At 32.4% G+C, this 22639-nt stretch overlaps 1 protein-coding gene across 2 annotated transcripts in view; it reads left to right on the plus strand.

The window, feature by feature from the left end:
- LOC145292190 (annexin A7-like) overlaps positions 1 to 22639 on the plus strand; it is a 126753-nt gene that overhangs the window by 80211 nt on the left and 23903 nt on the right. For both annotated transcript variants that reach the window (XM_080138502.1, XM_080138494.1), the window contains exons 2-4: positions 1772 to 1847; positions 10047 to 10141; positions 19260 to 19373. In XM_080138502.1, the coding sequence (XP_079994628.1) occupies positions 1835 to 1847; positions 10047 to 10141; positions 19260 to 19373 (222 nt within the window). In that variant the 5' untranslated portion in view covers positions 1772 to 1834. The remainder of the gene's footprint in view (positions 1 to 1771; positions 1848 to 10046; positions 10142 to 19259; positions 19374 to 22639) is intronic.

A 22639-nucleotide genomic window follows, 5' to 3' on the forward strand; every position in this document is an offset into this window, starting at 1 on the left:
TGGAATAAGTCCAACGGCCATGGAATCACAGTACTGATTATTACACAGGATTGTTATTTTCTGTTGCAATTCTCAAAGAAATTATTGAGGAATTCATAAAATTGATACTTTGTTTTTTGATGGATAAAAAATTATTTTACATTTGAACACGTGAAATTAAAAGGAAGTGTTTTTTTGCTGAGAAAATACTGTGAAATTTTATATTTGTTAAAAGTGCATTTAATTTCTAATTCACACATGACTTTAGTTTTAAGTTGAAAATGCATCCATTTTCAAATATTTTTACATGAGATTTTTTACTATCCTTTTTCTTGATAATACAGCAAACATAGTGTTGAATTATTTTTCTATTTTTCTTTGAACTGTATATTTTCTTATAAGGATTAAAAAAAAAAAAAAAGTTTTGGTCAGAAAGTAAAAAATTAATTTTTTTTTTTTTTTTAGTTTTTAAATAATTTTTACAAGAGATTTTTTTCAGTCTGTTCTTTTAATAATAAATAAATTTTTCACAGTATTATTCATATATTTTGGAGAGATTTTTATTTTTCGATATCACGAGTCAATAAAAGTAACAAACATTTCGTTTCAACCGTGATTTTATAAGTGTTTTTACATTTTATATTACATTTATTTATTTCTTTTGTTTAAATTCATTAAATTCCACTAAAATTTGGTTTTTGTACAAAAAGAATGTCTCAAGTTTATTATTTCTGTCAAAAAGTTTTTTTTGTGTAAAATTAAAAAGAAAAAATGTTTTATCCTTCTCCAAAAGTGAAACACAAACATATTTTCATTAAAAAAAAAAAAAAAAAAAAGGTGCAAACTAAATTTTTTATATATTTATTCCGAAATGGTTTTGTATTTTTTGTCACCAACAAGTTTTATAACATTAAAAAAATAATTTGTAAAATACGGATTGTGTTGAAATAATAATGTTATTTAGAAACCCATTCTTAAGTAGATTCCATGAACAAAGCTTCTTTCTTAGAACTGCACGCCTGTGGAACTCAGTACTGCTTGTCTGTTTCTCTCCTGACTTCAACATGGATGTCTTCAAGTCCAACATAAACAAATTCCTGATGAACCGCCCCCTTAGGTAATAACACTTTGTCAAATCTCCAATACTAATGAATACTGCAACACTATCCCATTGATTACTGTACACAAAATAACCCTTATCCCCGAGTGACTTCTAGGCCTTGATAAGTGGTGACCTCCATGTAAAAAAAAAAAAAAAAAAAAATATCCAACAAATTTTTCTATAATTTTAATTTTAAAAAGATATATTTCTGCACTAGTAGTAATTTTGTATCTAAATTATTTCTTTGAATTTCAATCGTTTTCATTTTAAAAGTTCTTTTTGTTTCAATTAAAAATTATCATTTTTTATTAAAAATTATTTGTTGTTCGCTTTCATTTATAAAAAAATGTCTTTATTTCTCTCCTCCTCTCTGTCTTCCCCCCCCTTATTCTCTTTTTCTTTCTTCCCTCTTCCTCTCTTTCTTTCCTCTTCCTCTCTTTCTTTCTTCTCTCTCTTTCTCCCCTCCTCCTCATGAATATTAATGTGACATATTTCCAACTGAAGCTAATGGACATGAGAACCAAAAGTCACGTCATTAGGACACACTAAATCTTGAACAATTGGGGAAACCCAATCATTATTATAACTTACTTTATTTCATTAAATATCAAATCACTTTGCTACTAAAGTTCATCTTTCAAAAGAATAGACATAATTGTGTTAACCCATTTTTTTTTTTTTTTTTTTCAGGCAACCGTTTTCCCAAGTGAAGACTTTAGTGTTGAAAATGCATCTGAAAAATTGCGAAAAGCAATGAAAGGACTCGGTAAGTGATTATGTGGAACTCTAACAAGATTTTTAACACTTGCCTTAACAATCAACACTTAGTACTTGATTAGCTACAGGGTGTAACGGTAAAATTGCGCCCTGGAAAAGACATGATTCCATTTCCGTTTGATGAAAATCAATTTTCTTTTTTTGGTGCGGACCCTCTACTAGTTGTATACAAATCTTAAGAGCGATAGAAGTACAACTCTTAAGAGCGATAGAAGGTTTCTACCATGTCTGAAAGTGACACAATGTTTAACGAACGAGATCGGAGATGCGCTGCTGTACAACTCATGCTCTCTACCAATCAAAGTTATGACAACAGGACCATTGCCAGCACCCTCATAATGCATCGCTGGATTGCCTCGAATAACAGGGACGTACTCAGCATGATGGAAACAAAGTTTCTGGCCACGATTATGGTCTTTGTTGTGGTTTCAATTGAGAGCCACATCATGCCACCTCACATCTTCACAGTCGGCTTGAAAGTTAACACAAATGTATATGGATGGACATGAATGTGCATGGATGTGCTGAAGAGTGTGGTGATACTCTGGTGCAATCAGGTGGCTATTGGCAGACATTGGGTGTGGCGCCAGCCTACACGTCCAAAGAGAGCCAGGCTTGGCTTCAGAAAAAGTGCTAAGACTTTGTACCCTTCTCGCACTGCCCCCATCTCCTCTTCTGACCTGAACCCGTTGGACTACTTCGTTTGGTTATACGTCGAGAAGATCACTGACATGACCCCCAACAACACCAAAACCAGTCTGATCACTGCCATTCACCAAACTCCCACTGGCGCTTGTTGAAAAGGTATGCTCCCAATTCCGAACCCTTATTGAGGCAATGATTGAGGCTGAAGGCGGCTACATTTAATAGATGTCAGCTCTACTACATAATCAAGTCACCTGAACTGATTTTTTTCAATAAAAGTTTAAAAATAAAGCTATAGTGTTGTTTTCTTTAGGGGCGACAATTTTATTGTTCCACCCTGTACCAAGCTAAACATATTCAATTCCAAAGCGATAATGAGGAAGTATATTGTGATGTTAGAGCTGAATACATTGATGAGTCAATCAGAAAAATGATATTTATATCTAGAGCTCTACAGTAATCGTTTGCAAAAAAAAAAAAATTGCCTCAAATTTCCAAATTTGATCTTATTGCTTCCAAGCAATGTTTGGTTTATCTGCTAGTAACTAATAAAATAAAACAATACTGGATCTTTTTTGTTGAAGAATAACATTTTGACTTTTTGCAATTCTGAAACTTTAAAATATATTTAAAGATCTGAAAACTGAATGTAAGTTTGAGTTAATTTAGAACCAAAGTGGAGAGGTCTGTGCTTTTCGCAAATAAGTTGATCAGCAGAGGAAAGGTTATAAGAAGTGATGACAATGGGGGGGGGGTTAATCAAGATCACAAAGACTGAAATCTTAAATAGGATTGTGAAAAGGTGTGGTAATAACTAGGACAAAAGACTGGACACAGAGTTTGATGTATTTAGAATTAGTTTATGGACAGTTTTAGGAATGGCAGTAAATTTTATGACAGAGACAGTTTACAGATAATGACAGTGGAGGACAGTTTCCAGTTAGGGACAGTGGACAGCAAGTTGTGGCTTAATAGATCGAGATAAGCTTACGTCAACCAACGAGCATGGCTTTGATAGAAAACTAAGATGTGTATTAGCATTGAGAAGGTAGTTTTCCATGATGATGTCATCACGTACTAGAGCCCAACTAATATCTACAGAATGTGTTGGAATTGTTTCTCTTGAGTTTATTTTGCATTCTTTATTTATTATGCTTGTGAACCAGTGCTCGCCTCCTTGGCAGCTGCCAATGTAAGAAATGACAACATGGCCAAAAGAGAAAATAAAAGAGAAGAAATTCATACAAGGAGCAGTGGGGTCAGCAAGAGGGGCACATGGTTGCACAACATTTAGCATAAATAAATAATGATAAAAAGCAAAATAATAATATTAGAAGATATAATGCTCTGTCTGTTATAGTTTTATTACGAAACGTAGGATTATTAATATGCAATAATGATAGATGAACTTGCTATGTCATAGAAACTAATGTGTTCATAAAAGAATAAATAAACCAACAAGAATAATGCAAGAATGTGTGATCCAGAGCAAATAATGGCATTGTTGTTTTTTAATTGCTTCAATTATTACAACTATAAAGAAGAGAGAAAGCTACCAAGCTAATGAGGAAACAGGCTGAAAAAAAGAGAAAAAGATCAACATTATTGCGATGGCAATAATGACTACTAGTACTACTACAGTCATCATTATGACCACCCTAAAGACCAATCATGTTAAAATAACAAGATGATGACAAGCAATATTTGTAATTTTACAGTATTTGTAGTAAAGGTTTGATAAAAATTGGGATATTTTAATATTTTAGAAGGATGCTTCCTAACAATCCTTTTAAAATACTCGGATAATAATTGAAATTTTGGAAATATTTCTTAATTTATGTCTAATACTTATACTTAAAATTTCATGCAAATCGGAAATATCTGAACTTAAAAAAACTTGAAAGGTATTACAATTTGGGGTTTGTGTATTTTTTAAAAATATCCTAAGAAATTTAAATTTTCTAAATTGTTTTCCAATATAATTTTCATTCAACTCTGAAATATTTTAATTTTCAAAAGTGATGTATGTGTGTGTTAGAATTTGGGACTTAAATGCTCAATTCCCTATTTGAAATTTTGAGAATCTTGCTTAATTTGTGTCGAATATCTACTGTTCAAATTTCGTATGAATCAGTTTGTTTGTTTTTTTTAAATAGAAATCACTCCAGACAAGGCATAAAGCCACTTGATGTAAGAAGCTAAAAAAATGCTACTTCAAGGTCAAAAACTAGCCAACGAGAAATGGTAGATGAACAGATTCCTTCCAAGAAAACAGTAATGCTTCCTCCTTTGTCAAAAATATTACTCATGAATGTGAAGATTAAAGAACAAAATAAGGAAAATAAGAGTTACGAGGCTCCTGATCCACTTTCTATTCTCTTTGGACTTTTTTTTTTTGTGTGTCATTTATCAGCCCTCACAATTCCTTTAAAATACTCAGATGAAATTGAAATTTTGCAACAGTTATGGGTTATATTTTTGTTTAATATCATCTGAAGAGGTCTCTAGTTACTTGTAAATGACTGACCGGAACATACTCATGAATGTGTAGCAATATATTAATGCTTATGTAAAACAAATAAAAAGTATATATAAGATATATAGATTTTATATTAGATCCTATTGTAATAAGAGGGTGCTCAATATTATAGATAGAGCATTTATAAGAAATATTGGAAAATATACAAAATTTATTAAATTATCAACTATTTAAGCAAAAAAAAATATTAAAAAAATTAACCCTTAATCCATGAATTTTCAATGATAAGTCCTTCTCATCAGAGGGAGAATACAACTCAAATAACTGGTTAGTATAAAATTTTTTAAAATATTAACTTTCAAGCAAAAAGTTTTTTACTGCCTGTTAAAGTAAAAAAATTTTCCATGATTTCAATATTTCTTTATAGTGCGATGGGATATGTTGAAAAGAAATCAATAGTGTTCGATCATAACAATGCGAAAGCTAAGGTACAAATTATTTAAAAACTATGTTACATATTCTATACATATACCATCGTTTCATTGACATGGGTAAACTTTTACTGTTTGCAAAAAGCACTTAAAACTCATTTCAAATCTTCAACAACTCAGAAAATAGATTCAGTTCACAAACATCAGAAATGGGGTGACCGTCACATTCCATGTTTCAAACTGTGTTAATTTTATGAGTTGCTGAAGATTTTGGATGAGTTGTAAAAGTGTTTACTAAACAGTAAAAATATACTTGTAGCAATGACACTATTGTATGTCTCTGGAATATGTAAAATATAGTTTGTAAATAAATAATTTGTGGGTGGGGGGGGGGTCTAAATGAGCTTTGAGTAAAAAAAAAATGTAAAAATAAAAAATGCAGTTTAAATTCCCAGAAAAAAAAAAATAGAAACTAAATTTAACCTCTCACATACTTAGCTACTACATAATCCGACTTCTAAAATGTCTAAAATTACAAAATAGAATTCAATTATATAAGGATGAAAAAAAAGTCTTAACTAAAATTGTTAAATAGAAATAGACTTAGCACTTGCATTAGTCAATTTCTCAAAAGTCTTCAATTATAAAAAAAAAAATTAACTATATAAGGATGAAAAAAGAAAACTTTAACTAAAAACTTTAAGTAAATTTTTTTAAATAGAAAACGGAGATCCTCAGCTGCCTACCATGCAGCTATTTCGGTAATTTAAAAACAGGGCAGCTGTTAAAAACATAGTTCTTCAGTGGATAATATCACTTCCCCAATAACAAAATTTACAATAATGCGGTTACTATTTATACTAATATATAAAAAAAAAACATAAATAAAATATTAATAATATATATAAGGAAATTTAACAAGATTACAGGATCTGTTCTGCGACATGTTAACTAGCATAAAAATGCATAAAAGCTTATGTACCTTTGGTACCAGAAAGACAAATAGATAAGAGGAAGGAACCCTACGAGTCGCGTGCAATAAGTAATGCCCATGACCCACTTCCAGTTGTCTGATCTAGCTGAAATTTTGCATGTGCAATGATTTATATCTCTACAGGTTATGTGGCAAACTACAGCTCTGAACTAATTGTGGTTTCTGTTTTACAGGTGTTTGAACTGAGTCAGGTGTGAAATAGAGCCTGTTGAATGTCGAGCAGTGATCCGGTTTTTGTATTTGAAAGGATGTACACCACAGGAGACTTTTGATAAAATAAAAGAAACTTATGGTGATAATTCCCCATCATATGACCTTGTAAAACGCTGGCATCGTGAATTCAAACATGGCCGGAAGTCTGTGTAAACAGCTCCTAGACCTGGTCGCCCTCCTTCTGCCATTGATGAGGCATCTGTCCGTCAAGTTGAGGCTGCCATTTTGGAAGATTGGCCAAATAGCCCAAGATGTCAACATTAGTACAGGGTCTGTTGAAACTATCATTCATGACCATTTGCATATGCATAAGGTGTCTGCCAGATGGATTCCCAGGTTGCTCACACCATTCCAGAAGCGAGAACGCGTCGAGTGCTCGAGGATGAATTTGGAAATGTGCCAAGAAGAGGAGTCAAAATTTTTCAAAAGACTGATTACACAGGATGAAACTTGGGTCCATCAATATGATCCAGAGACCAAAGCCCAGTCAATGCAGTGGTAGCACTTGGACTCACCACCTCCAAATAAGGCAAGGGTGCAGCCCTCCACTGGCAAGGTCATGCTCACAGTCTTCTGGGACTAGGATGAAGTAGTGATGAAATATTTCCTGGCAAATGTACCACAATTACAGGGGCCTATTATGCTTCATTTTTGAGGAAATTAAGGGAAGCTATCAAAATCAAGAGGTAGGGCAAGATCAGCAAAGGTACCCTCCTCCTGCAGGACAACGCTCCGGTCCACAACTTGCATGTCGCCAGATCAGAAGCATGGGCGTGTGGTTATGAAATCCTTCTCCATCCTTCCTACTCTCCTAACCTTGCACTCTCTGACTTTCATCTCTTCCCAACCATGAAGTTGTTTTTGAAAGGAAAGCGTTTCCCAGATGATGCCGCCTTGATTTCTGAAGTCGCGTCGTGGTTGGAGGACCAACCTGGGTTGTTCTACAAAAACGGTCTCCAGAGCTGCATCAAACGATGGGAGAAATGCATAACTCTGGGTGATTCCTATGTAGAGAAAGACTAATAACTATGCCAAGTTTTGTTGCTCTACTGTTATGGGAAGTGAGTCAGGGGCATTACTTATTGCACACCCCTCGTAGCCATACATATTTAAAAACCCAAGGATGCAGCAAAGTAATCCGACATACATAATTCATTCATTCATTCATTTCGTATGAATCAAATGATTCTATTGCTAGCATTGGTTTCTCTGATATCTTTTCTAGTTTGGATTCTTTCTAGAAAGTTTGCAGCTAATTCTACCCTTTGCGACCAAGGCCGACAACCCCCAATATTTCCTCCTGTATCAGAAAACACGCTATGTGATATACAAATATCTGTATGTGATGTTGCCAAGCTAATCAAAAACCTTGATTCCAGTAAAGCAACCGGCCCTGACAGTAATCCAATTTTAGTACTCAAAAAAAATTCAACCAGAACTAGCGCCCATACTTACAAAACTGTTTAAATGTTGTCTTAAGGAGAATTGCTTCCCATCACCCTGGAAAATCTCATCAGTATGCCCTGTATTTAAGAATTCATGTGATCGCTCATCCCCTTCTCAGTACAGGCCAATAAATCTCCTGTGCGTCATGAGTAAGTTGCTGGAATCTGTGTTAAATAGAGAAGTAATAAACCATCTCAAAAAAAATAACCTTCTATATGGTTTCCGTTCTGCTAGATCTAGAGCAGATGTGCTTACAGTTATATTTCATAGAATTAGCAAATCTCTCGACGGAGGCAACCTTTCTAGGGCAATTACTCTTGACATATCTAAAGCCTTTGATAGGGTATGGCATAAATGTTTACTTCACAAGATCTCTAGCTATGGTATAGCTGGAAATGTCTTCTCAATTATTAAATCATTTCTTTCTGATAGGTTCATAAGAGTTGATGGGCAAAAATCAGAAGCTCACAGTATTAATACTGGAGTCCTTCAGGTGTCCATCCTGGGCCCAACTCTTTTCCTGATCTACATTAATGATCTTCTAAATCACATCCTTACATCATTCGTAGACATTTATGCTGATGACACTACCATCGATGATAGTACCTCTAAGACAGTAAATGACCAAGTTCTCTCTGATTTTCTCTCCTCTGATCTTGAGCACGTGGTACAATGGGGAAAGGAGTGGCTGGTTACTTTTAATGCATCTAAAACCAAGCTTGTATCTTTACATCATCAACGTTCTGATCCCCATCTGGCATCAATTGAAATGAATGGCTCTCGTCTTCGAGAGGCATCAAGTTTTGACAAGCTTCTCGGCTTGACTTTTACTCCTGATCTTAAATGGAACATGTACATCAAATTTGTTGCCAAGGCCGCTGAAGAAATGGTGGAATACTTCTATCGATCCAGTAGATATCTCACTGCTGATGCAATTCTCTATCTATATAAGAGCCAGGTACGTCCAAGGATGGAATACTGTTGCCACATCTGGGCAGGAGCTGCTAGAAAGGACTTGTCCTGCCTTGATAGGGTTCAAAATAGACTTCATAGCCTCGTAGATGTCCTTTTCTCTCCCTGCAACCTCTATCTCACAGAAGAGATGTTGCGAGTTTGTCTCTGCTGTATCGTTATTTTCATGGAAAGTCTCGACTGAGCTTCAATCTATGGTCCCCCCTCGCCAAACTTTCACAAACACTCGTCTAACTGAAAACACTATCAATAATTCCTCCCACTCTTTATCTGTGCCTAAACCTAAACGTAGATTCCATGAACAAAGCTTCTTTCTTAGAACTGCACGCCTGTGGAATTGTCTTCTGTTTTCCTGCTTTCCAGCTGACTACAATATGATTGCCTTTAAGTCTAACGTAAATAAGTTCTTGATGAGCCGTTCCACTTAACAAATTTACCGAATTTCCATTACTAATGATTACTATATTGTCCAATATCTACTGTACACTCTTTAACCCTTATCTTTGAGTGGCCTCTTGGCCTTGATAAGTGGTGATGCCTATGTAAAAGAAAAAGAAGGTACTTACAAAAGAAGGTTGCCAACATCCTAAGTCGAAGTGTTGCCAGTCTGTCTCGTTAACCACGTAGCCACCACCACCTCTCATAATAATATGAAAAGTATATATTAAATGTACAACATGTGAAATGATTTTGCTGCACATATCTATCTATCTCCCTATATATATATATATATATATATGAGAGAGATAGATTATGTGTCTATAATGGCATAATTTTCTCATTGTTTCTCTACTTTAACTTTTTACAATCAAAATTATTTGGAAAAAACAGTTATGATCTTGTTTACAAAGAATACTAATACATCAGTCAACTGCTGCTGGTATTCACTTGAACTATCTTCCTTTATGTTGCATACAAGGTAATAGTTATTTATACATAGAGATATCCAAATTGAGACCCAACAACACATTTTTTTGTATTATAAATATTTTTTTCATTATCTTTTAGGTACCGATGAAGCAGCCATCATTAAAGTTCTTGCCAGTCACAACAATGAACAACGTCAGGAGATTGAGAAAATGTTCAAAACAATGTATGGAAAGGTAACTGTCCAACTTTCAGCTCTTTTACTTTTATTTTCTTTCAGAAAAATTGTTTCATATCTGAAGCACATGTTGTAATCCACAGATTTCTGGGTTGCATATTCAATTACATAGTTTTTATATATTAAAAAAAAAATCTTTCAATAAGATTAGAAAACTATATAAAAACCGGAATATAATTTTTCATTCCCAATGTTAATCAGAAATATTTCTTTCTTTCATTGTCTTCTGATTTTCTTACAATTGGTTCATTGCTTTTTTATATATACAATATTTTGCATCAAGTTATGACCATGAGTGCAGTAAACTGATTGAACCAAATTACTCTGTTTTATAACAAGAGGTTAAAATGGTTGGAAATTCTCTAAAATTATTTTTTTTTTTTTCACAAAACTTACCAAATAGTTGTTATTAATGATTGTGTATATTTATCATATATTGGTGAACGTAGGATGAAAATACATTTTAAAAATTTCATTTTTATTTTATTTTTGTGTGTATCAAGTACTAGCAATCTAGGAAAATGGCTACAAATAAGCAAAATAATGAAACCTTTATGAATTTGTTTAACAAAATTTATTAAAATTTTAATTATTTAGTGATGAGATGATTCCAATATTTTTCCCGATACAATTCCCAATTCCATACTAAATTCTTAATTCTGATTCTTTATAAATCTCCAAATATTAAACTATAGAGTTGTTATTTTTTCAAGAAAACCCTTTAAATGTGCAGATATTTTCTCAAACGTAAAAGTACATTTGTGGGGATTAGTCTATAAATTTAGTTTTACTGGCAGTTTAAAATCAATAAATATTATTTTATTATTACTACCAACATTGGAAGATTTTGTTTTAAACAAAATCAAATAAAAAAACAAAAGAATCGTTTTTGGCATTGGAAAATAGGTACAAATGTTTCGAACACTGATTCCAATACCCCAAAAAGTTCCAATTTTTCCCATTCTAATTCCCATTAATCATCCCAACACTAATATATATATATATATATAGACACACACACACACACACACACATATATATATATATATATATATATATATATATATATATATATATATATATATATTAGCAATACCCATGAAAAAATTGAAATAGCTTAAAATATTTCAATATTGGTATACATAGAAAGAGCTTGGTGAGCTAAGAAATAATCATTTTAAATTGTTAAAATCTGATTAAAATGAAGGAAGTTATGACTATTTTTGTGCCTCACACGTTTGGATATTTTCCCCTCTTTAAGACCATATGCATTTCATCACGTTTTTTACACTACTTTTTCAGTAAAAAATGTCATATCTTTGTTAAAACACAGGACTAAGCAATGAAATTTACCATATAAGTGTATTTTTGTACAAGGAATCAGAATATGAGACTGAAAATCTCCAAAATTTCATGGTTTCTTTCCAAATAATCTGCAGTAAATGTGCATAAATATGCTGCAATTCCTTAAAAATGCCATGTATCCAGAAACAGAAAAGAAGTTGGAGAACTCAAAGTTGAATTGTAATGTGTTTTATGTACAAAAAACTTGAATCTAAACATAGGACCATTTAAAAATGAATATATTGCAATATTTCTTTGGTATTATTGTAGATTAACACCTTCTGTTTAACCCCACCCAACCCCTTCTGACCACCCCTCCAAAATGTGATTCTACCTTTTTAGCAATTATGTATGAAATGCCATGAAAAACTTTAATGAAAGATAAACAAATTATTTTAGAATTTAATGTAAAATAATTCCCCATTACAGGTCATTCTAGCATTTTAGGGCAGTTAACTGGGTTTTTTATGGGAGATAAATCCTGTATGCTTTTTGTTTTATTTTTTTTAAGACGATTATGTGTGGTTTTAAGAGGGTTTCTATGCAATGAGAATATGGGGAGGGTTGCCATTCGGATTTTGAATTAATTGTAGGGATAAAGAAAATTATGTGTGAACATACTGAAGACTTAACAAAAACAATATTAGAGTTGGGGGGCGGTTATATATGTTATATTTAGTTTTAATTTAATAAGAAACTACGTTACGAAATTTTCAAGAAAATTCCATAAATTTGTTGATTTCTATTTTCGAGGTTGAAGGTGTTTATTCCATAGGCCGTTTATACTACACTGGAGCAGGTTGTAAAAATACCTTTCGCTTAATAAGTAGTAAAAAAAATAACGGGTTTTGTATTACTGTACACATAGATTCGAAAAAGTTATCAAAAAAACAAATACATAACAAATAAATGTTATCAAAGGCAAGATAAGTTACTTTTCTACCTAACTGGATATGTTTTTAGTGGTTATATTTAATGTAACATGTTTATTCAGCTCAAAAAACATACAGTGCTTACCGATGTATTGGAAAGTTAAAAATGGTGGCCGACTATCTCTTTCACACAGTAAGTTTGGGAAAATGAGTTAAAAATAAAAAAAACTAGTCAAAATACTGTTAAAAACCTGCCGAATATATATCCACCTATGTCACAGTAACATTATGAGCGAGTTTCTAACAGTATTTTGTCGGGTTTTTTATTTATAACTCATTTTTCCAAACTTATCGCCTCAAAGAGAGAGTTGGCCGCCATTTAAAATTTTCGAATACATCGGTAAACACTGTTTTTCGAGCTGAATAAACATGTTACATTAAATATAAACACTAAAAACATATCCAATTAGGTAGAAAAGCAACTATCTTGCCTTTGATAACATTTATTTGTTATATATTTGTTTTGGGACAACTTTTTCAAATCTATGTGTATAGTAATACAAACAAGATTTTCATACATCTTTTGATTTTGAAAAAAACATTTGTGGCTGTTCGCAGTAAAACATTGTTTTAATTTGCTGTTCAAAACTAATGCAATGAATAAAAGTGCATGCAAGCTATATATCTACAAAAGTTTACTTTGTTTTTTAACCATGTTTTTAAATTTGACCAGAAATATGAGAAATTATAATGGATTCATAATGCCGAATTGGTTGGGATTGTTGTTATTATACATTCTGAAATCGAATAGTTCTAAACTAATGTTATTCTGATAACAAAATAGCTTTAATTAAACATATCAGAACATTTATATTCATATTTTCATGTTTTTCTTAATTCGTTCGTGAATAAAAATGAAAGAATGTGTGTTGTTTATACTGTGCTATGACTAATACTACAACTGCTGCTCCTGCTGCTACTAATACTAAATTTTTTTTTTTTTTTTTTTTATATTACATTTTCACCCCAAACAAGACACATTGCCACTTTGGTGTAGGGGGCTACTATCAGGGGCAGCAACTACTGGGGCACTATGTTGGGATTTGGGCAGCAAGATGTTGGTTCACGTTACACTTTAACTTCTGCATGTCAGTACAGTTGGGGAAGTGGGGACCTGGAATGGAATTCCAGAGTCTAGTAGTTCTGGGGGAAGAAACTACTGGAGTAGAAAGATCTTTTACATCTAGGGATCTCTATTGCGTGGGGATGGGATTTAGCTGCCTGTCAGGTTTGTCGAGGGTGTCTACGTCGTGGGGGCACAAGTGTCTGCAGTTTGTCAGAGCATTCACGATTAAAATACTTGTAGAACAGGCAGAGGGATGCAACGTTTCGTCGATGGGACAGAGGCTGAAGCTTAGATGCCAATTCAGGACCTTTCAGATTGGCGACTCTCTTTTGAACCTTGTCTAGGAGCGAGAGACTAGCAGCAGATGCACCAGCCGAAATGTGACAGCAATACTCCATACATGGGCGAATGGTGACCTTATAGAGGTACAGGATACTTTCAGGTGTCAGTAGTTTTCTAGCACGGTAGAGAGAGCCTACCTTCTTCGCAACAGCCCTGGCAATGTTTTCAATGTAATTGTTCCAACTCGTGTTTCCTGTGAATGTTAGGCCAAGCAATTTGAATGATGTACTCTCAGATAGGGAGTCACTGGTCATTGCTATTGGTGGCAGAGAAGGTTTCTTGTAATTATTGAAGGAAACCAGTTTAGTCTTGGCAGCATTGAACGTGACCATCCATTTTTGTCCCCATTCCACTACAGATTGGAGGTCATCCTCTAGTGTTTTTGCCATTTCTTTAGTTATGTGTTCATTTGTTTTTCTGTCATGCCTTTTATAGAGTGTGTTGTCATCAGCATATATACCCATCTCAGAGGCAGTTTTGTCGGGGAGGTCATTAATAAATATTAGAAACAATAGAGGTCCAAGGATAGACCCCTGAGGCACTCCTGCATTTATATCGTATTGTTTAGATGTACAACTGTCGAGGACAACCTGGATTTTTCTCTTATCTAAGAAGGATTTAATTATGTTAAGTATTCTACCAGTGATACCATATGACCAAATTTGAATGGTGAAATCGAGAAATAGAAACATTTTTTTTCTGGTTGGTCCTTTTAAATTATTATCAATTACCGTGGTCCTACTCAACATAGAATAATACTTTTAATTGATAAAGATAGTAAAAAGAATGATTTACTTACTAGTGGGTGTCTGATGAAATTTTTTTTCAAAATGTTTGATACTCGTCATATTAAAGTTTATTTTTAACACGACAAAAAAAGAAATGGTCAAAAATATTTCAGACACCTGACAGTATTAAGATTAACACCTCTTCTGATTGTTTCCTAAATTTTATGACAAAATTCTTCATACAATCATGGTACGGGCCTTTAGAAAACAGGGAGGGTCATTACAAAACCTTACCGAAAACGCCATTTTATGACGTTCACATTTTTATCACTTTATTTGCTTAAAACTCTTAAAATATATAATGTACATTCATATTTATTAATTCATTTGAAAGTATATTCATTTCCGAACAAAACGGTAGTAATTTGAAAACTTGAAGTGCTTTGGTTTGAAAAATATGGCTATTTTAGTAGAACTACCTTGAAATCTGTGATTATCCAAAGCGTTTTTTTCGTCCGTGTGTATTACTATATACACACACACACACACTATATATATATATATATATATATATATATATATATATAATCAAAGTATTGGTTATAGCTGGTTATGTATCTAAAAATGTTACAAATCTGGCAAACAATGATATTTTTCCATTTTTATAAAAATTGCTATTTGATACAATGCTCATGTCTCTCCATGCAACACATGTCCTCAACCTTTACAGGCCGGATTTCACTTCTTTACATCATCATACTGCGTACAAATGCCTGATAAATTCTTTCTTTGGTTAATAGTGGTAACGCTCTGCTGGTTAGTAATGAAATAAGTTCGCTGAATTTATTCCATTTACTCATAATTTTTGCAATTATACAATAATAGCATATGCTTCAATTGTATCACCAACGTAACAAAACTGTTCGACAACCTCAATAGCTTCAGCATCCAGATATACTTTCTCCCCATCTGAGTTTTCATCCATTTCCAATATTTTTAAAACTTCTTGCACATAAACAGATGTGAAGATGGATCTTAAATCAACAACTTTGAAATGCAAATTATTTGGATTACTGTTTTCAGCTGTTATTTGCATGTTTCAGCCGACGTGACATCTGCCCTTCTTCAGGTGTATTTTTATAGAACCCTGGAATCTGTGTAGAATTTTGAATGGAACTCTTTATTTAATTCTCAGGTTAGATTGATCTTGTTCCATCAGCCATGACCAATTAGAAATCTTAAATAATTATGTTCTTAATATCACCTATGCTGTGGATTGAACCATCAACCTCTGGAAGACTATGACATCAGCTAAAACGTTGTGCTAATAACATACACAATAGGAACAGAGGTCCAAATAATATAAATTATCAATCCTCATCTCGAAAATCTAGCAACTATTTTTAAATGTTTGAAAATATAACTGACGTATTAGAAATTCTGTAGAGAGTGATATTTGAGAAGGATGGTTGGTAGGCATCGTTAAAGATGTGTGTAAAACGTCACCATTTTACACAATAACGACAACATCATCATTTTGTGTGGTTATTATTTTATGTCAATTTCTACAGATGGTCATCGGCGCTATAATGGTTAATGGAAGCAATGTTTTTTGCTGTCAAATTTTCATATTTACATTTATATTATATTGATTTAGAAAAATTAATAATTTAATATATATGTATTTTATTAATCCGTTTAACTTATATTTTTCCCTATACAATAAATAAATGTATTCTACCATCTGCAAAATGAAACTTATTTTTAATAGTTTTTTTTAACAATTGCATGAAATTATATTTCAACAAATAATCAAAAAAAAAAAAAATGGATTATCAATTATTCTGTTCATTTGCTTATATTAAAAAGTACAATCTTCCACTATATGTAACACAATGAAACTAGTAATAGTTTTTTGGTTCCCGGATTTATCGGAGAGGGACCTATGTTTTCAGTGGCATCCCTGTGTCCTTTATCCCGGACGATTGCCAGATAACCGTCCATTAATTTTTCCTGACATTTTGCCACAAATTGTATTTCCTTAAATATATGTGCACAGTAAAATTTTTTTTTTCAAAAATTCCCATTGCATCCCCAGAAGTTCAAAAGAGGTCAAAAATGCCCCAAAATGGCTAAAAATGACACATTTTGCCCCTTTTGATCCATCCATTAGATTTTTCTGAGACTTGGCCAAAATGTGGAGCCCATAGTTCTTAATATAAATCCAGTATGGGTGATGCTGGCAAAATTCTGGTTCACGTCCCTAGGGACTTTCAGTGTTAAAAACGCCCCTTTTTGTGGCTCTTTTTTCATATTTATCAACAAAAACTTGATATATCTGATTATATAGGGGTTTTCACCGTGGTCAACTCAAATATACATGATGGCCTGAAACTGCACCATTATTCATTTACACTAGGATTCGGCATCCTCAGCAGCTCAAGAGGTCAAAAATGCCCCAAAATGGCCCAAAATTACACATTTTGCCCCATAGTGTTTGATCCATCCATTAGATTTTCCTGAAACTTGGCAAAAATGTGGAACCCATTGTTCTTAATATAAATTTAATATGGGTGACCCTGGCAAAATTCTGGTTCGCATCCCTCTGGGACTTTTAGGGTTAAAAAAACATGCCTTTTTGGAGGTCTTTTTTTTTTTCATATTACTCAAAAACATGATATGTATGTCTATATAGTGGTTTTCCATGGTGCTGAATTCAAATATACATGTCCTAAGGCATGAACTGCATCGTTTGTCCATTTTTACTCGGATTCAGCATTCCCAGGAGCTCAAACGATGTCACAAATGCCCCAAAATTGTAAAAAAAAAAATGATACTTTTTACCCCATAACTTTTATCCTATCCATTAGATCTTTCTGAAACTTGGCGAAAATGTGAAGGCAACATTGGCCCTTTACACTTCTCACATTTATCATTTCTTCCCTATTTTTTGTGGCATCATCTCACATGCAGCACCAGAGGGAGACCACGAATGCACGGCTTGTTTTAATATTGTTTTTTTTTTAATATGTTATTTCTATACAAATATCAAGTCTTTATTCAGAAAGTCTGTTCCAAATTTGTAGATGTTAATAAAACTGGGGCTTTTGTACTTATATTACCATGCTATTTTTTAAAATCATTTTTTCAAGTTAAATTTGAAATTTATGATATTTTTTAATCAAATTGTTAGGTGAAAGTACAAAATAGTTACAAAACTACCTCCCCTCTCCATCAATGAATACTAATGTTATTATTTTAGCACAGTAACATAAGTGCATAAGTTAAAAAAAAAAGTAAGTAATTTCTCATATATTATGAAAAAAAACTAGTCCATGTTAATGATATTAAAAATGTAAGGAAAAAAAGTTGCAAAGAAATTAAAATTTATGTTACTCTGTAAACTTATGTTTTTTATGCAGAAATGTATGAATAAATAAAATTTACAATAAAAAAATGGATAAAAAATAATATAAGACTTACCTTTTGTAAAACAAATAGATTTTTAAACAAACTACACAGACAAAAGTTAATAAAATTAATTTTAACGTCTTCTGTTGAAACTTATGTGTAACGATAATGTTACTTGAAGGCCTCCATACTTTTTTTGAAAAAGGCGCACAAATAAAGTTGGCACTATATTAATTTAAATAATCAAATCAAAACGAATTATTTTAGGCCAATGTTGGATTTTCAATTTTAATATTACCAAGAGTCATATATTCTATTATATGAATATATATTTTTTAATATTGGAAACCTGTTATAAAAAGATCTTTGTTTAAACTTCATATCATGGAATATTGGAATTTGATGTCATTTAAAGCTTTTTAAAAATAATTATTTTTTTAGAATTCTGTTTGTTTCTTTTTGTAGTAATTTAAATTTATATTATCGAGAAAAGGTGTTAATTTTTTTTTTTTTAACCTAATATTTATTTTATGTCCATTTTTTATTTACAACTTTAAAGTAAGTGAAATAAATAATGGGTGTTTATATATATATATATAATTATTTTTTAATTACTTGATCTTTTCAGCTTTAAAAAATGTTGAAATTTTTATGGGCTTACATTTAATATGTTTAGTTTTCGTGACATGAAATATGGAGATGGGTAGAACACCTAAAAATATATATTTCCTTTCATATATTTACTTTTACTACTTTTATTCCAAGTCTTTCCCAGCCTGATTTTTCTTTGCTTACCCTCAATTGGGATGCATATACACCTGTTTATTCAATCAGAGCTTTATTCAGCACATCCATGCCATTAGACGATTGCAACACAGAATTGATTCCAATTTGGGTGCCTTCAGCATGGATAGCTGAAAGTAATGACTAACTCTGTTATTAAGGCGCACACCACAAATCCATCAAACCATAGCCATGTCATTCCTCTGTTTCCTCAGAATAAAAGAGTTAGTTTGATCCCAGCATTTACTGGATAGAATTGCTGTAAACTCAATCCTGAGCGACGAGTGAGAGTGAACAATAGCTTAAGATGGGAAGAAGCTCATAAAACTCGCTTCATACAGTTCATACATGTAAGATTGAACTTAATTCACATCACCTAAATTTCTTTGTGAAACAAAATCGTCTTTTTTTTTTCTTTTTTTTTTTTTTCCTTTTTTCATGCCTTTCATAATTACAGATGTTGATAAATGTTTCCCTTTAAGAAATTTACATTGAAATTTATCTTTCTAGGATCTCCGTGATGATTTAAAAAGTGAATTAAGAGGCAACTTTGAAGATGTTGTAATTGCACTTCTTGACCCTCCACGTGTTTACGATGCCAAGGAGTTAAAACGAGCAATGAAGGTGAGTGTAATGGAAAACAGAAATCGAAGCATTATTGATTCTTTATCAATCATTTCATTTTTCTTTCGTCTTGATAGTGGTTGCTTTTTATTACAACTTTCAAGGTGTTTTTCTACAAAAATTTGTTGTAAACAAATCAAAAATAGAGAATAAAGTTTACATATTAATAAGTAACTCTGCTTTACAAGTGCCTTTCTATTGCCACCATTCATGGAAACGATTTGAGCCTGCTCTGTTGGCCAAGTCAGCAAGACATCCACTCAAACTTCCTGCAGCTTGTTGGTAATGAAAAAGCGAGCTCAGGATAATATCCTAGGTGATTAAAACTGAAGCTGATTTTTTAATTGCCTTTTTTGGTACCAAGATACGTTTATGCATATTAATGTTGCTTCTGCACAAATGTATCATTATAAACACACAGTTAACAGTCCAGGTTTGCGTATACAAAGCAAACCCATAACTTCAGCTAATGCATAATACTGCACATAAAATTAAACAAAATTGGTACCTCATGTGGGAAAATTATAGTTCAATTGTTGTTTCTTTTTATCATTCCTACCTCTTTTACTAAACCACATTTTTTGGCATTAATAATCTACCTCTGAACCAACATTGAGTTATGGTTTGATGTAGAGTTCTGATCCTAATTCTTTCTTTAGTACGCTCAGGTTGAGAACTTGAAGGATGGTTGAGAACTTGAAGGATGGTTGAGTCACTATTGAAGAGTATATGTATTGTTGACAGAGTAGGCTTGATGACAAGTAAAATATCTACTGAATAATTACTAGGGTTGTGAAAACAGAATATTCTTTTCATTCTTTTGACTCTCGGGTATATATCCGACACAGTTAGACAAAATTAACCAAGAGCAACATCCGTCTATATAAAAACATATAAGATATTAATGGATGTATACTTAAGAGTCAAAACAATGAAAAGCACAGCCCTAATAATTACTAAAGACAGATGTCTATTCCCACGTATAAACCTATTTGGCGTGTCTATTATGTATGACCCTATGTTGAACTTTAATTCATTACAGTACCTCTGACTTTAACTTGAGCAAGCCATATCTTTTTACCTGATGGGTTCTGTTAGCATAGATATTTTAGCACCTTTTATAAAATCCATGTCTGGATACATACCTCATGTACATGCATTCTACAGCTTTTTTTCCTCTGTGCACATCAGAAATCTGGGATGAATATCTTGTGATTGTCGTTATGAACTTTTGATACTTTGAGGTAAGGCATCTAATGTCTGTGTGCCTAGGAGACTTATGAGTAACTTGTGATCAATTTCAAATTGGAAATCTCTGAACTTCTTACAAGCCAAAGATTCTTTGTCAATTAAGTGAGAAATATCTGAAAGGTGACTCGTTTCCATTCTTCAATTTCTTTCTTCAATAGGACCATTCCAATACGATACCGATACTTTTATGTCTTGGTCAATTCGTCTTTTAGTTGATGAATATCTTATTCTGATCCAGATCCCTTAAAACTATTGGTTCTTTGTTGATAGCAAATCTATAAGCGAGGGATTGTGATTATTTGATAGTCAAGTGATGAATTCTTCAAGCTGATTCAAGAAAATTGTATCAATCTGTTATTTTTGTACATTTGTGCATCTTATTAATTGTATCAGTTTGCGTTTGATCCGAACAATTCAAAAATTGAAATATTGAATTTCAAGTGAAACCAGTGGCATCTACAGAATTGTCATGTCACAGTAATGAAAATATCCAAAAATCACAAAAAATAAGGTAGAAAATTAATTCTTAATGAAAACAGTTTTCGAAGATAATTCGCATAAATTAAGTTTTGCTAAATTGGCCAAAGATTTTCAGTTTTCAGAAAAGATTTATCTCCCTTCTGTTACAATTTGGACTCTCCGGTGTCTTCTTTTTGGCAAAACTTAATTTTTGCTAATTGTCTTCAAAAACTATTTTCATTAATAATTAGTTTTCTACTCTATCGTATTTTGTAATTTTTGAATATGTTCATTACTGTGACATGCCAATTCAGTAGATTCCATTGATTTCACTTTAAATTCTATATTTTAATTTTCGAATGTCGCTACAATAATGAAGAACCTATAAAATGTTGACAATATGCCACAATGCAGTATTCTTCACTCTATAATAAAGACCAATATATATATATATATATATATATATATATATATATATATATATATGACTACTTCATTTAATCACATAAATTAATATACGAAAGTATTATTCCATGCGTAAATTTTAAGTATTTACTTCAACGGTGCTCAATACATAGGTAGAGCTAGGTAGTAAGTTATATATAATATATATATATATATATTCTGTGTAGCTTAATTGCCATATATATTTTTTATAACTTACTATATATATATATATATATACATACATACACACACACAGAGGCAGCAAAAAGAAAGTCAGCAGTTGTAATTTTTTCAAAAACTGCAAATTTAAGCTAAATTTAACTGTTTAAACAAACTATACCTCATTTGATTCGCCTTTTATTCTCCTATAATTTTACCTGTTCATATTTGACTTTTAATATTCTAGTGTTCACATCAATTTAAAAAAATAACTTCAAATTGAGGAGGCAAAAAGAAAGTCCGAATAATGGAAAATTGTTATTTAAATGTAACTTTAGGACATTAATGCAACACAAATACAGCAGGAACACAATGAACTTGTTAATATTTAGTAGCATAGCCCTTCTGCAATTTGATAACCTGCCATCTTTTGGGAATTCCTTGAATTAGACTGCAGCAATACTCCGGGTAAAGGGCGTCTCACTTTTCTTTATTTTTTGTTTAAAGTTCTTCCAAATTTGAAATTTATCATTGCGTAGCTGTTGCTTGATGTAATGCCATACGTTTTCGATAGGATTGAGGTCTGGAGATTGTGCAGACCAATCTAAACACAGAATATCATGCTCTTCCAGGAACCTCTTGACATTGCCAGCTGTGTGAATTGGAGCATTATCTTGCATAAAGATGGGATTCTCATCCAAATTCCGACCAAAGTAGGGTAGAAAATGCTCAGTCAACATATTTATGTATTTGGTTGAATTAATTCGACCTTGCAAGCGAACTATAGGCCCTGGATTATTGGTACTAATAAAGCCCCACACCAAAACAGAACCTCCACCATCTTACAGCGTTGAACCTGAGCACCTAGGATTAAATTCTTCGTCTTTTCTCTGACAGACGTACTGCCTACCATCACTGCCTAACCTATTGAACTTGTTTCATCGCTAAAA

Source organism: Euprymna scolopes, chromosome 2 (genome assembly GCF_053919585.1).
Source record: "Euprymna scolopes isolate OS-2025 chromosome 2, ASM5391958v1, whole genome shotgun sequence".
In the NCBI taxonomy this organism is placed as follows: Eukaryota; Metazoa; Mollusca; class Cephalopoda; order Sepiida; family Sepiolidae; genus Euprymna; species Euprymna scolopes.